Below are 12,649 nucleotides of genomic sequence, written 5' to 3'. Positions count from 1 at the left end.
TGCCTGTTTTTATGTCTAAGGTTATTTACAGTACATAATGATGCATTTAAAAAGCGTCTCCCAGCAGTGACTAAACACTAAGGCCAACCAACCAATCCCTAAACTGACTGTTGGTGTGGATTCAACAACACGCAAAATATCTGGAAACAGTCCCAATATAAAAAACTCATACTCGCTAACCATTCAAACCATTTCAGTCATAGAAAGATATGGTAAAATTGTGTAGTATGCAGTTATGAAATCAGCTTGTGACTGACTGAATATGCTTTCCCCTCTACAATGTGGAAAAACTGGACTGAAATGTCAAAATTCACAGTATTTATAAAACACCTACATGAACTGCCTACGCAGACAGTATGTGACTTTAAACACAACTGGTGTCAACATCAGTTGATATAAATGTATAGACCTTCACTATAATTACAGACTGCAGAACACAAACTTGTGCATTAAAATGGCAGATTGCCTTCTGGGAGGAAAATTCTGCCACACATTTCCTTTAAAATATCTTTATTGCTTGAATAGTTTTGATACAGAACAGCTTACATTTCTGATTCTGAAGCACTCATTCGAAGAACAAGAGTAGTGTACCAAAAATGTTCTGGTGATTCTGGTTCCATTCAAGTCCAGTAGAATTATTTTTGGGGGTGTAGCAGCGACACAAAGCTCCCTTTTACATCAGTCAGCACGTCTAACAGTGACAGGTTTCCAATCCTCTGCATCATTTTTCTAAAGAGACGGGAGGATAAAAAAAAAAAATAGGGAAAAAGAAATACATACCTTGTAGAAAACCCATGAGTGGAATGTGGATTTGATAACTCCACCCTGTTCATTTGAATTCACAGTCAAGTGCTAAAAAAGTAGTGATTGATGATTCAACAGATTTAGAAATCATAGGTGAAGAGAAATTTTTGTTGCAAGAAAAAAAATGATGATTTGAGAAAGACTTCTGTATGAACCCTGAGAGTGAGACAGAGCGGGGGGGCGGGGGGCAGGTGGGGCGAAAACATACAAAAAATTATAACTGAACAACAAAACAGGTTATCATGCAAAACTACCCTAAAGATTCACCCATAGCAGAACATTAACAGTAAATTTCACAGTTTTATATGCAAAAGAATATATCAATGAAAACAAATTTGTATCTCTCTGTCAAACTGAAATAAATCACCATCATAATAATATAATAAAGATAACAGAAACAGTCCACACATTCTAAAAAAAAAAAAAAAAAAAAAAATTCATATAAAGATATACATAAAGCTTTCAGATCAAAAGTGATTATGACCCAGATCAGAGCTGGGATGCTAAGTATTGAATTTGAATCATTTTTTTATGCAGCATAATTGTGATAATACATGGCTTCTCCACATTTACTTCTTCACCCCCACTGTGTCACAATAAATACATTAAAAACAAGTCTGTGAGCATTCTTACCAGGAAACCAATCACGTCTGCACACAACCAACACAAAACACACTCAACATGAACCCAGGAAAAGGCATCGGGAGAAGCAGAAGTCCCGGAATACACAGATAGAGAAAGCGATTGCGATTGCATTCAAGTTCATCCAATAATACAAGTCTCGTGCCTGAGCAGAGATGTTAGATCTTCACCACTAGGGGGCGCACACAACCTGATATCCAATCAGGGGCAAACTCTCTCACCTTCCACGCAATTCCTATTCACATCCCGGCATGCTGATCAACAGGCATCCGTTTGGTAGATGTCTTCTCCAGGAAATCGGGAGACCTATATTCGGAGATGCTTACCAGTCCACATGATTTCAAACAGTCTCCGTGCCCTTTGAGGTTTTTGCTTTGTTTGTGTCTGAGGTTTCTTTACAAAATGAGTTCATAAAACTGAGAGGTCAAAGAGATCCAACACTACAGAAGAACGTGTGATTGACATCGGGGTCCTCCTGGCTGAGGAGCGCTGCAGGACCACATCCTGACTCGAGGCAGCAGGGCGACAGGGTTCAAGTACACCTGAAATCTAGTTCGTGAGCCCGGCAGAAAGTAAGACACCTGCCTAAAGCTAAGACGAAAGAGTAAGGCTTAGAAATGTATGTTTTTGGAAGACTGTAACACGACACAGTTACACATTTCATAAGTACATCAGATTCATAACTCATGGGCTTCCTGTAATTTGTTTTTTTTTAATTTTTGTATTCTTAAGTAGCTGAGACAGGGCTTGAGGGACAGTAATTCAAGAGCCCTTAAGTTAAAAACATTGCCATCCCTCATTAAAAACCATCGTTTTGTGCCAAAAAATTTTACGTTAATGCTAACTCAAGACATTGACACAATCAGCACAGCTGGACATTCATCACCTGTTTTGAGCTCTTATACTTTGCCCATATACTTAACGCGACAGCTGCTGATCATCTTTCCGAGGATGACCCTCGGATGTTTCCCCAAAACATCTTTAGTTGACACAGCACCCAGAATGACAGATCTCTGTGATAAAACACTTACTCTGAAAGCGTCTGTAATTAAAACGGGGAAATTACTGGCGAGTTAAAGAGGACAAACAGCAACGAAGAAGCCCTATGGTGAACAAGTCATCTTTGCATATTCCAGTTATGCACTTAAGGTACAAGCCTTTCAGTAGAAACACGTCCTCTTGTTAATCCAGCCGTCGCTGGATAAGGGTATAAACTTGCTTTTCATACGACAGATTGCAAAACTCTTCAATATGATATGCAAATTTGTTCATATATTGCTTAAAGTAGTTCTCTCAGGATTACACACACACGCACACACACAAAAATCATAATGATCATTGTAAAATACTATAAAAATCAACTTTAAATCGAGAAAAATGCAGATAAAGATATAGCAAAAAAGTAGAAAGGCACTTGGAAACAAGTCATTGCTTCTTTTTTCTCATTGCAATGTACTTTTGTTATATGGCACTGCTTCTTCTCGAAGCACGTTTCACCACTAGGTAAGATAAACTAGAAAAGAGTCGCTCTTCACTCCACTCCAAGCAGTGGCGGCTCGGGGGTGGGCAAAATGTGCTCAGTAGTGGGCTTGGTGTGGATTTCCAGTAAACCTTGGATGAATCCCTCCGACGGCTCTAAGTCGGATGTGGTGGGTGAATCTGATGCTGGTTTCTCCTCTGGCGGTTCTTTGGGTGTCTCTGCTGCTGATGCAGGTCTCGTCTTGGAGGTTAGTTTAAGCTCTTCAGCTTCCGCAGGGGGTCCACAATCCTCCTCTTTCTCCCGTGAGGTTGGCTCCTCCTTCACAGTGTCTGTTAATTCGCTTTCGTTCTCAGAGGGTGGATTGGTGCTGGTGGGTGTGCTCTCGCCTTCGCTAGCCGAACGCCCGCTGAAGCCGTCCTCGTCTGGTCCACCTGTGACCCCGCAAGTCGAACCATCGCTATCCGCTTCACGTAGTTTCTGGTGGATTCGCTGATGTCGGACCAAACTGTGCTTAAGGGTGAAAGTGCGCTCGCATGTCTGGCACTTATAAGGCCTCTCACCTATTAGAAAGCAAGCCATTAAAAACATTCAGCTTTATTTTATTAAGATACAAGAACTCTGTTTTGATGAATGATCTATACCAATCTAGTAAGTTTTTTTGTATTGTCAATACCTGTGTGAGAGCGCATGTGTCTGGTGAGGTCCTGAAGGCTCCAGAAACGTTTGTTGCATATACCGCACACCTTTTTCCTCTTGTCCGGCTTGCTGCCAGGTTCTTCAGTCTCTCCCTCAGCACTCTTTGGTTCAGTTGTAGGTCCCTCTTCATCACTCCTCTCCTCTTTATCCTCCTCAGATCCACTATCCACCACACTGCCCGAACCCTCGTTCTCTCTTGTGCCCTTTCTTACACTCTCCACCTCTTCCTCTGTAACCTGTTTCTTATTTTCACAAGGCATAATTGGGTCGTCTGATTTTGTGAGGCTTTGTTCAGGTCCATTTGTTGAGTCTGATGCTACATCCTGCTGGTGAACTTTCTCATGTCTGGTCAAGGTGGCGGCGTAGCGGAAGCTCTTCTTGCAACACTTGCAGGTCAATTTGGACTCCTCCTGAGGTGTTGCTTTGTCAGACATGTCACCATGTGCTGCAGGAGAGGACTGTGGCTGGTCTTTCTCAGGGATCTTGAGGTCCTGCGATTTGGAAACAAAGGTCAAGTCAAGGGTCTTATTGCTATGGGAATCGCCATCCTCTTTTTCTGAGTCATTGTGCTTCAAAGACTCTAGGGCTGTTGGGTCCTCCTCTTCTTTGTGAGGAAGAGGCTCTACCATGGCTGTTTCTGTAGGCTTAGCTGGTGAAGGTTTCTCAGCGTCAGATGCTAAAGGCTTCTCAGGGTCTGATCTTGTGAGATCCATAGCCTCACTAACAAGAAGCTCCGTCTCAGATGCACTCTCTGAAATATACATTGACCCATTACACTTCTATCAACAGATACAAAAAAAAAACATGGTCTAAAGTACGTAAGCAATTCAAAGGTTCTTTAATATATTATGTTGGTACCTGCACTCTCTGGTGAGCCTTCCTCTGCGTCCTTAGACTTGGGTATTGCTCCATTGCGTCTAAGCACTCTGTTGGAAACGCCATGTTTGCGTAAAAGATGTCGCTCACAGTTAGACTTGGTTGAGAAGAAGGCATCACACTGGGGACAAGGATATGGCTTCTGACCTTTAAGGAATACAAAATAGTATCAAGAAAATAAATTACTCATAAATGAGGGGTAAAAGAGATGATGTACATCAGCATTGTAAATCCTGTAGAACTCTGCATACAAGACTCACCTGTGTGTGTTAACATGTGGCGCTGAAGCGAGCTTGCCCAAGGGAAAACTCTGGGACAAAAGGGGCAAGTCATCTTTTGCACAGAATTTGAGTATGCATTCTTCTTTCCTTTGGAGTGTTGGGATTGAACAGTCTGGTGGGCCAGCAAGTGTTTCTCATCTTTCACCTCTTTCTCGTCACTAGCACCTGGCTTCTGTCCACCTTTTCTTGCCAACTCAATTGTGTTGGTCTGAAGATAGGCGCTGAACTTGTTGGCATCAGTGGTTGCCAACATCCTCTCAACACTAGCAAACTCCCCACTAGACTCCAAATCAATACTTGGGTCTGTGGCATTCATCACAGGTTTCTCTTTTACTGTTCTGTTAGAAAGCCTTTTCCTAGACCTCCTCTTTGAGCTCCCTAGAGAAAACTCTTGTGTCAAAATATCTGGTGAGTCTTGCTTGCCATGTGTATCAGAATCAGCCTGAAGATTATTAGTGTTGTCCCGTTTAAGAAGGTCAGGGGCACCAGAAACAGAGGAAATGATCTGAGCAATAGATGCTAGTGGTGGAAGCTCCTTCACAGCAGCAGAGGAAGGTTTAGGAAGCAGTGGCTTTAAACGCAAGAGCCTTCCTGCAGCATTGGAGGACAAAGCAACAGGGACCTGGTAGCATCCAAGAGTTTGGGACTTCTCATCAATGGACTTCTCGGCCTGTAAAGCCTGTGCAAGTATGCTAATGGATGACTGTTCTTTCTTAACCTCTCTTGGCAATGTGGCCTCAATGTCTTTTTTGAGCTTCTTTACAGGATTCTTAGGAATAGAGAGGTCAATTGGTTCCATGCTAGAGTCATAAGAGACAGGTTCAGTTTTGATCCCAGGAGATCCACTCAGACTTCCAGCACTGCTGCCCCCATGACTTTTGTTAGAGAAGTCCAGAGGTTGATCCATATCTATGTTGTAAAAGCTAAGGTCCTCAACTTTGATAGGCTGCACAACAGTGCTAGGAGAAACCCCACTGAGAGGAGAGGGGTTTGGGCTATTTGGGGTTGATGCAGCTAGAAGAGTGATTATGTGCTCTTCAATATCCTGCTCTTGGACTTCTGGATGTTGTTTCAGAAGGTGATGGATACAGTTCCGCTTGGCAAGGAAGGCTGCTCCACAACGCTTGCACTCAAATGGCTTTCGCTGGCAGCCATTGTGTGTGCGCAAGTGAATCTGCAGGGCTCGGAAGGTCTTTAGGTCCTCCCCGCAGAAGCGGCAAGTAGTTTCACTAGTTCCAACCTGCTCCAGTATGTCTGCTGTGGTTGTGGACGATGTCACATATTTAATGTTTTTCTCAATCTCCTTGCGATTGTTTTTCATGTGCTTTTTGCGAAGGTGGCGTTCACAGTTAGCCTTAACAGTAAATGGGTAATGACAGATCCGGCAGACATAGGGACGCTCACCACTGTGTGTTCTCAAATGACGAATCAGTGTTGCCTTGTCTGGGGCCACGTAGTCGCAGATATTGCATTGGTGGGGTAGGATGCCAAAATGATATCGCATATGTGCCTGCAGCACACCAGAAAACAAGCCTTTCTGAGATGTTCCCTTCTTTCCAGTGGTCTCTTCTAACTTGCCATTCTCCTGTTTGATATGTCTTTCATCCATGTCCATTGGGGTATGGGCATCTCCCATGCAATCTGCCTCCATTTGTATCCTCTCTGCTGAAACCTGGCTGTTGGCAGAATTGGATGAGGAAGATGGGGAGATGTCCCAAACTGTCTTGATAGGGTGGCTGGCAGGGGGTGGGAGGCTAGGGCTGATACAGCCCAAGGACGCTTGCTGGGTGTTCAATAGGGGTGGTGGAGTTGAGGCTACCATACTGGTTCTGGGAGCCACCAATGGCTTTGGCTTGAGTGGAGGCATCTGTTTGTAGCCTGATTGCACGGCACTACAAGGCGCCTTAGATAAGGGTGGGAGAGTGATCTGGTTAGGAGCAGCAGAAGCTACTTTGATTATTTGTTGTAAATCAGAAAGTTCCATGCTGGTTTCACCACAAACAGGCTTCACTACCATACCACCATCTGGGTGCACAATAAAACCAGTCTGGAAGGGCTGAAGGGACAGCAGATTGAGAGCTTCTTGATGGGACAAACCATGAAGAGTCGTTGGGTCTACAAGAGACAGGTTAACCCCTTCACTAAGGCCGTCCTCCTGAGGGACAGAGGACTGATTCTGGTCCACGTGGATAACCCGAATGCTATCAAGCTTGGCCTGCTGGACATCATCTTCTGAGGGGACAGGCTTAACCTGAGAGATGTGCTGCAAGCCCAGGGAGTCCATGAAGCTGCTTTTCTCAGGAGTGGGAGGCTCATCTTTCATAATTAAGGGTGAAGTTGACTCTTGTGTGCTACTGGAAGTCTCGTGTGAAGTCTCGTGTGAAGTCTCGTGTGAGGTTTTGTGCAAGTCCAGAGCTGAGCTAAGAGGAAATGCTTTATCACATGTGTCACATACAAAACGATGGAATTTGCCAGTACATCGCCGAAGGTTGGTTTCACACCAAATCTGTGGGTTCAAATAAAATCTAGGCTTAAACTCTCAAATATTACAGACAAGTTAAAGAAATATAACATACTGTGCAGATCAACCACAAAAAATTTAACCATGGCTGTTACCTGTGCAATTTGAGGGAACTTCAGGCATGAGAAGTCAATGAAAGCCAGATCATTAAAGCCAAGAGGAATGGATGGGTTGTTCTGAATAAAGGGTCGTCCGTTGGGGTCTGTGGGTAGCTGCTTATGGGTAGCTGCATTGTGGCGGAGCAAACTTCGGTGTGTCCGGAATGAGATGCAGCATAAATCACATCTAGGAATAAAAATACTAATGTGAGGTGCTGATATCAAAAGATCAATGTTTTATAAATACTGCATCCAATCTATAGTGTGTTGTTGAGACATCTGCACAGGGAAAATAGAGCAGGGATTTCCTAAGTGAATTAACTATGAGCTGGAAAGTCGATGATTACCACACCCTTGCCTATAATGGCACTCTTTCTGTATTTGTAGGGTGCAACAGCTGGCTGATGTCTGTGACACTGTGCACTGGTCTTGTCACATGCTCTGCCCCTGATCATGGTGACGACGTGTCCACAGGGACTGTAAGCTGCTTTTTTCTCAGTAGACATACACAATGCAATGTAAGGCAGAGTATAGCGGCACATCCACCTGAGAAGCATAATACCTTAAACTGATAACAGGTTAAGGACCAATGCTTGAGAATGATTTAATTATATAAAAACAGCTCGTTTTGCGTGAGAAAGCCACGAGAAGCATTCAGCTTGTCTGTTATAAAGAGTTCAAGCACTGTTACCTATAATTACAACAAGCACTAACCATGCCTTGTCCAGGATGCTTGTGCAGGATTGTTTCTATTGGCTATTCTGCAGTGGCTTCAAATGTGGTTCATCCAATCAGATTTCAGAGTGAGAACTTTTCGTTTTATTATAGCATTTATATATGGGAGTGTCTGTCTTATTTGGAAGGGCTGTTTGGGTCAGACAGAAAAGTCATTTGTATGCTGGAAAGCATTACTTGGGTCTGTTTGCATGTGTGTATGTGTAGTTATTTTGCTGCTTTTAGAACTCTAAAGAGTGGAACCCAATTCACAGCAGTCTAGATCCTCTTAACTAGCACTCTTAGCTCTTGTGATTACACAGGATTAGTGCTAAATTTGCAGTACTTCCATACAACAATAACGCTGCTCTGAAACACAATCAGACAGGCCCTGCCAACTTCCTTCTCCCAGAGACACGCAATACAGCTATCCATTAACCAGAGGAGCAACCCATTGGATAGGTGAGTTTAGAGGAATATTCTGCAGTCTGACATCTCTAGGGATACAGCTACAATCTTACACACATGCATGCACGCATGCACACACTACTACAGAGATGTCCTACAGAATGCATCTTCCTGAAGTCTCCTCCTGTGTCTCATTAACCCAACCCCCCCCGCCCTCCATTTCTCCCTCTTTCCTCTATGTGCCACTCCCTTTTCCTAAGCCTGGGGGCCATATGTGGGGGGGGGGGAGAACCTCTTAGGCCTCTCACGAGTGGGAGGGAGACACGTCGACAGGATTACAGTCATGTCGGTATGATCATTCTCAGCCAACAACTTTTCAGAATAACATTTCAATAAGCAAAACAATTAAAGTTCCAAACTGTCAAGATCAAACCTGCTCAACAAGACAAACAAACATGTTTTTAACATGCACCAAATTTCACTGAAACAAAATCCCTTTGCATAGTCTGTAAGCAAGAGCCGTCTGTATTCGGATGTGTTAAATTATGACTTTTCCAGCACAAAGCATGCCACTATATCTCCCGGCAACTGCAGGGATCCAGCCTACAGCCGCAGCTACTGGCGTCCCCCTGCAATACAACTCGCACCTCGAACAAAGGGACAACATTCCTGTCTGGGCTTAATGGACAGCTATAATATACTGAACGGAAAACTGAAGGTAGGAAGGGCCAGAACTGTTCCATTATCAAACCCTAAACAGTATTTTGTTACTAAGCCTCTCGGTCCTGAATTATACTCATGCCTCTCTTGTGTTTGTGTTGGTGTTACATGTTCATATTGTTTTTGGAAGCACTTTTGAATGAACTGAATCTACTGATGTATGGGTTTATACCTCAGAGTTGTGTCAGGATGGGTCTCCACGTGGGCATCGAAGTCGTTTCTGCAGGTGAGGGTCTTAAAGCAGATAGGACAGGTCAAGACTTCTTCCTGTCCTCTGTTCAAACTCTGCTCATCTACTATGCTATCCTCCTTGACCTGCAAAACACAGGCCACCGTCAGCTATTTGTAGCCCAATCTGAGAACACCATCTTAGGGCACAGGAAAGATGGTGGAGCTACACTTACCTTTTTGCTGGCTGTCTCCTCCGTTTTCTCACCATCTTCATCATGGCTTAGTTTGCGTTTGGCTGCAGAGTGACGTCGTCGCTTAGGTGGAGACAGAGTTGGACTGTTGGGGATGGAGCTGGCAGAGTCCTTGTCGTGGATCTTCATGTGTCTGAAAATAGACAAAAGAGTGTGCTTTATAACTGCATTTTACAAACCAGCTTTCACACTGAGCATCACAAATGATTCTGCTCTCTGAAAAATGCCTGGGAACTACAGGGTTAATGATTGTGGAACAATTTCTTGGAAGAGACATTTGCAGATGCCTTCCACTTGTTTGATGGATGAATAGCTTGTGAATAATACTGTAGAAATTAGTGTAGAGGAACCCCTGTTCATCCCATTGGGAGCCAACAGAAAGGACTGTAATGGGAAGATACTAATGGTCTGGAAACTCATGCAATTATCCCACAGCCTCTATATGTGCTTATGTGAGTCCAAAATGGCGGGTAGAGATCAACGGAAAAGAGAGCGGAAATGTTGCAAGAAGTTGATCCTCTGTTATCGAGAGAAATCTTGAGGAAACCAGTGAGAAATTGGATGTCCAATAAAGATAAATAAAAAAGATGTCAGACTCAAGTAAAAGTTTCAAGCAGACTTTAAATTTATAACTATATATGACAGATAGATTTATATTTATTGTACAATCAAAGGTCAAATTTCAAATGAAGCAAATATCCAGGAAGGGCTCTAAATAAGGGTTTATATCTGTGTACCTATAAAAGTTTATCTCATGAAAGTACTTTGGAAGTGTACATGCATGTGCAAGTGTAAAAAAAGGTCAGACATCCCATGGTCTTGCAGGTCTCAGTTTTCACTCTGGTCAGTCGGTGGTTTATTAATAGCAGGCAGTATGTTGGACACCCGTGTGAGGACCTGACAGTCTGTTATATCTCTCTGCTCTGGACTCTGACCTTGCCTCTGACCAATCACAGAAAACCAGCACTGCTAAGTCAGCAAACTCTGATTGGATGGAAATCATCACCACAGTAACCTCATATAGGATGACAGCTTATCCTCTGGAAAAAACTAATTCGAGTTTATATTGATGGCATGACTGAATCAGAGTTTCAATTGAATTAAAATGTAATGAGTAATGAGGCTGTAACATTGTTCTAACTGCACTAGACTGAAGTTTCCTGTCCTTGAATGAAGGATGTCAATATGGACATTTCATGAGCAGGCTGGCTAATCTGTAAAGGATCATAAAACTTGTTGATGCATAAACAGGTTCATTCCATCCAATCCAAGCGTTCCATTGCGCTCCCACAGAGCACAGATAGAGGGCACTGTGGTGTCAGAAAGTTGCAATGTCAGAGCAAGGGCACCCCTGCAAACCTGTGGCTGTTCAGTGGTGTAACTAAAAGCAAAAGAGCAACCAATCAGGACGCACTCTGACTCTCCTCTGTGAAGCGGTGAACTTTCTCCAAGGCAACAGTGACTCGACTTCTCGCAGCCCCCATCTAACCATGTGATGCTTTGGCACAAGATGGCTGCCTCCTCGTCAACTACATGGACATCTTCCTTGGACATACATGAGGCCTCAAAACTATCATTTCAGAACTGAAAACATGCTAAAATATTAGTTATCAGGTTTCATTTCTAGAATGAAAAGCTTCTTGATATTTATAGGGAAAACTATGAACAAACTGAATTAAACTTGGCATGTACATCGTCCTGCACTGTTCATGCTAAAGACACGAGTGATGAGAAGACATCAGCTGAAAAAAAATAGCCATATCTAGAGACCAGAATATATATATAAAAAAAAAAAATGGGCTCAGCTTGGTCCAACAGACTTTAGTAAGGCCAATAGTTAGTTGTTTTTGACAGGAATCTGTGACAGGAATCTGACACGAGACTGTGAGGAATAGTATAATGGATTGTACTGTTGTTTAAAAACATAGTCTACCAATTGTTCACTGGACAAAACATATTTCCAGAACACCAAAAAGCAGTTTTGAAAGTTACGTATGATTCAAGAACCCCCTGGTAACCATTATTAGTACAATTATCCTCATAAAATACCATGGAAAAGATGAGATTTTATCAGGACACTAACAGCAGATGTAGAAAAACCAGATTCCCTTCACATCCGTCATAGCCACACATTCCATGCAAATCAAACGTAGCATAGTATTTCCAATTCCGGCCTACAATCTCACTGTACTTCTGCAATTTACAGAGTGCTTATTCAAGCCATCTTACCCAGGGGCCCTTTAACAACTGCTAAGAGCTGTCCACACAAACACACACACACTGATCCCCCATATGCACATCACCATCAACCTTCGCAACCTTGGGAGGAAGTTCATGTTTACCCCCTCCATCAGCAAGGCCTGCTGGGAGAAGATACCATGACCAAAACTGGAGGGAAGCGACGGGTGGGGGAGGTGTTTAAAAAGTCACTCTTCACTTCCTGCAAAGCTCGCTCTCCTTAAACAAAAGCAAGGCTACAGAGCTGACGAAGCCCAGCGGTAGCACACGTTATATGAACACCAACATACATAAACAAAACAACGCCTTTTCATTTATCTTAGTGGTGCACTCATCCTCTGAGCAACTCTTCAGCGCAGGCGAAGGCAGGGTGAGGCCTGAGGGATGTAATCAACCAACAAGCTTTCACTTCTCTAAAAAGCCCAACATACGTCTCTGAACAATTCAACTTCTGAAATGATGCTTTTACAAACGGATGTGGACATCAGATGTAATGGAACTTGCACTATCTATGCTAGAGATGTTAAAAAACCTCTAATGTATTAATAAAATCCTTTTTTGGCAACCATCCAGAACACCCTACCAAATATTTTGAAGACCTTCACAACACCCTAGCAAGCTGTATAGCAATTAACAACCACAAAAAACACTGTAATAACTCTAGAAAACCCTAGCAACCACTTAAAACACCTTAGCAACTATAGAACACCCTAGCAACCACATAGCATCTACTTAGGACCATCTTACAT

At 43.1% G+C, this 12,649-nt stretch overlaps 1 protein-coding gene across 5 annotated transcripts in view; it reads right to left on the bottom strand.

Annotated features, from left to right (window-relative positions):
- Window positions 1–493: 493 nt before the first annotated feature.
- The window catches only part of LOC113066320 (ras-responsive element-binding protein 1-like), a 46,908-nt gene continuing 34,752 nt past the window's right edge, over window positions 494–12,649 (bottom strand). For all 5 annotated transcript variants that reach the window (XM_026238210.1, XM_026238211.1, XM_026238214.1 and 2 more), the window contains 7 exons: window positions 9,645–9,795; window positions 9,413–9,555; window positions 7,396–7,585; window positions 4,759–7,285; window positions 4,481–4,645; window positions 3,600–4,373; window positions 494–3,486 (listed from right to left, as the gene is read on the bottom strand). In XM_026238210.1, the coding sequence (XP_026093995.1) occupies window positions 2,978–3,486; window positions 3,600–4,373; window positions 4,481–4,645; window positions 4,759–7,285; window positions 7,396–7,585; window positions 9,413–9,555; window positions 9,645–9,795 (4,459 nt within the window). In that variant the 3' untranslated portion in view covers window positions 494–2,977. The remainder of the gene's footprint in view (window positions 3,487–3,599; window positions 4,374–4,480; window positions 4,646–4,758; window positions 7,286–7,395; window positions 7,586–9,412; window positions 9,556–9,644; window positions 9,796–12,649) is intronic.

The sequence above is a fragment of the Carassius auratus genome, chromosome 49 (genome assembly GCF_003368295.1).
Source record: "Carassius auratus strain Wakin chromosome 49, ASM336829v1, whole genome shotgun sequence".
Classification (NCBI taxonomy): domain Eukaryota; kingdom Metazoa; phylum Chordata; class Actinopteri; order Cypriniformes; family Cyprinidae; genus Carassius; species Carassius auratus.
The sequence above is the reverse complement of the archived record's forward strand: the minus strand, read 5'-3'. Positions and strand labels throughout refer to the sequence as shown.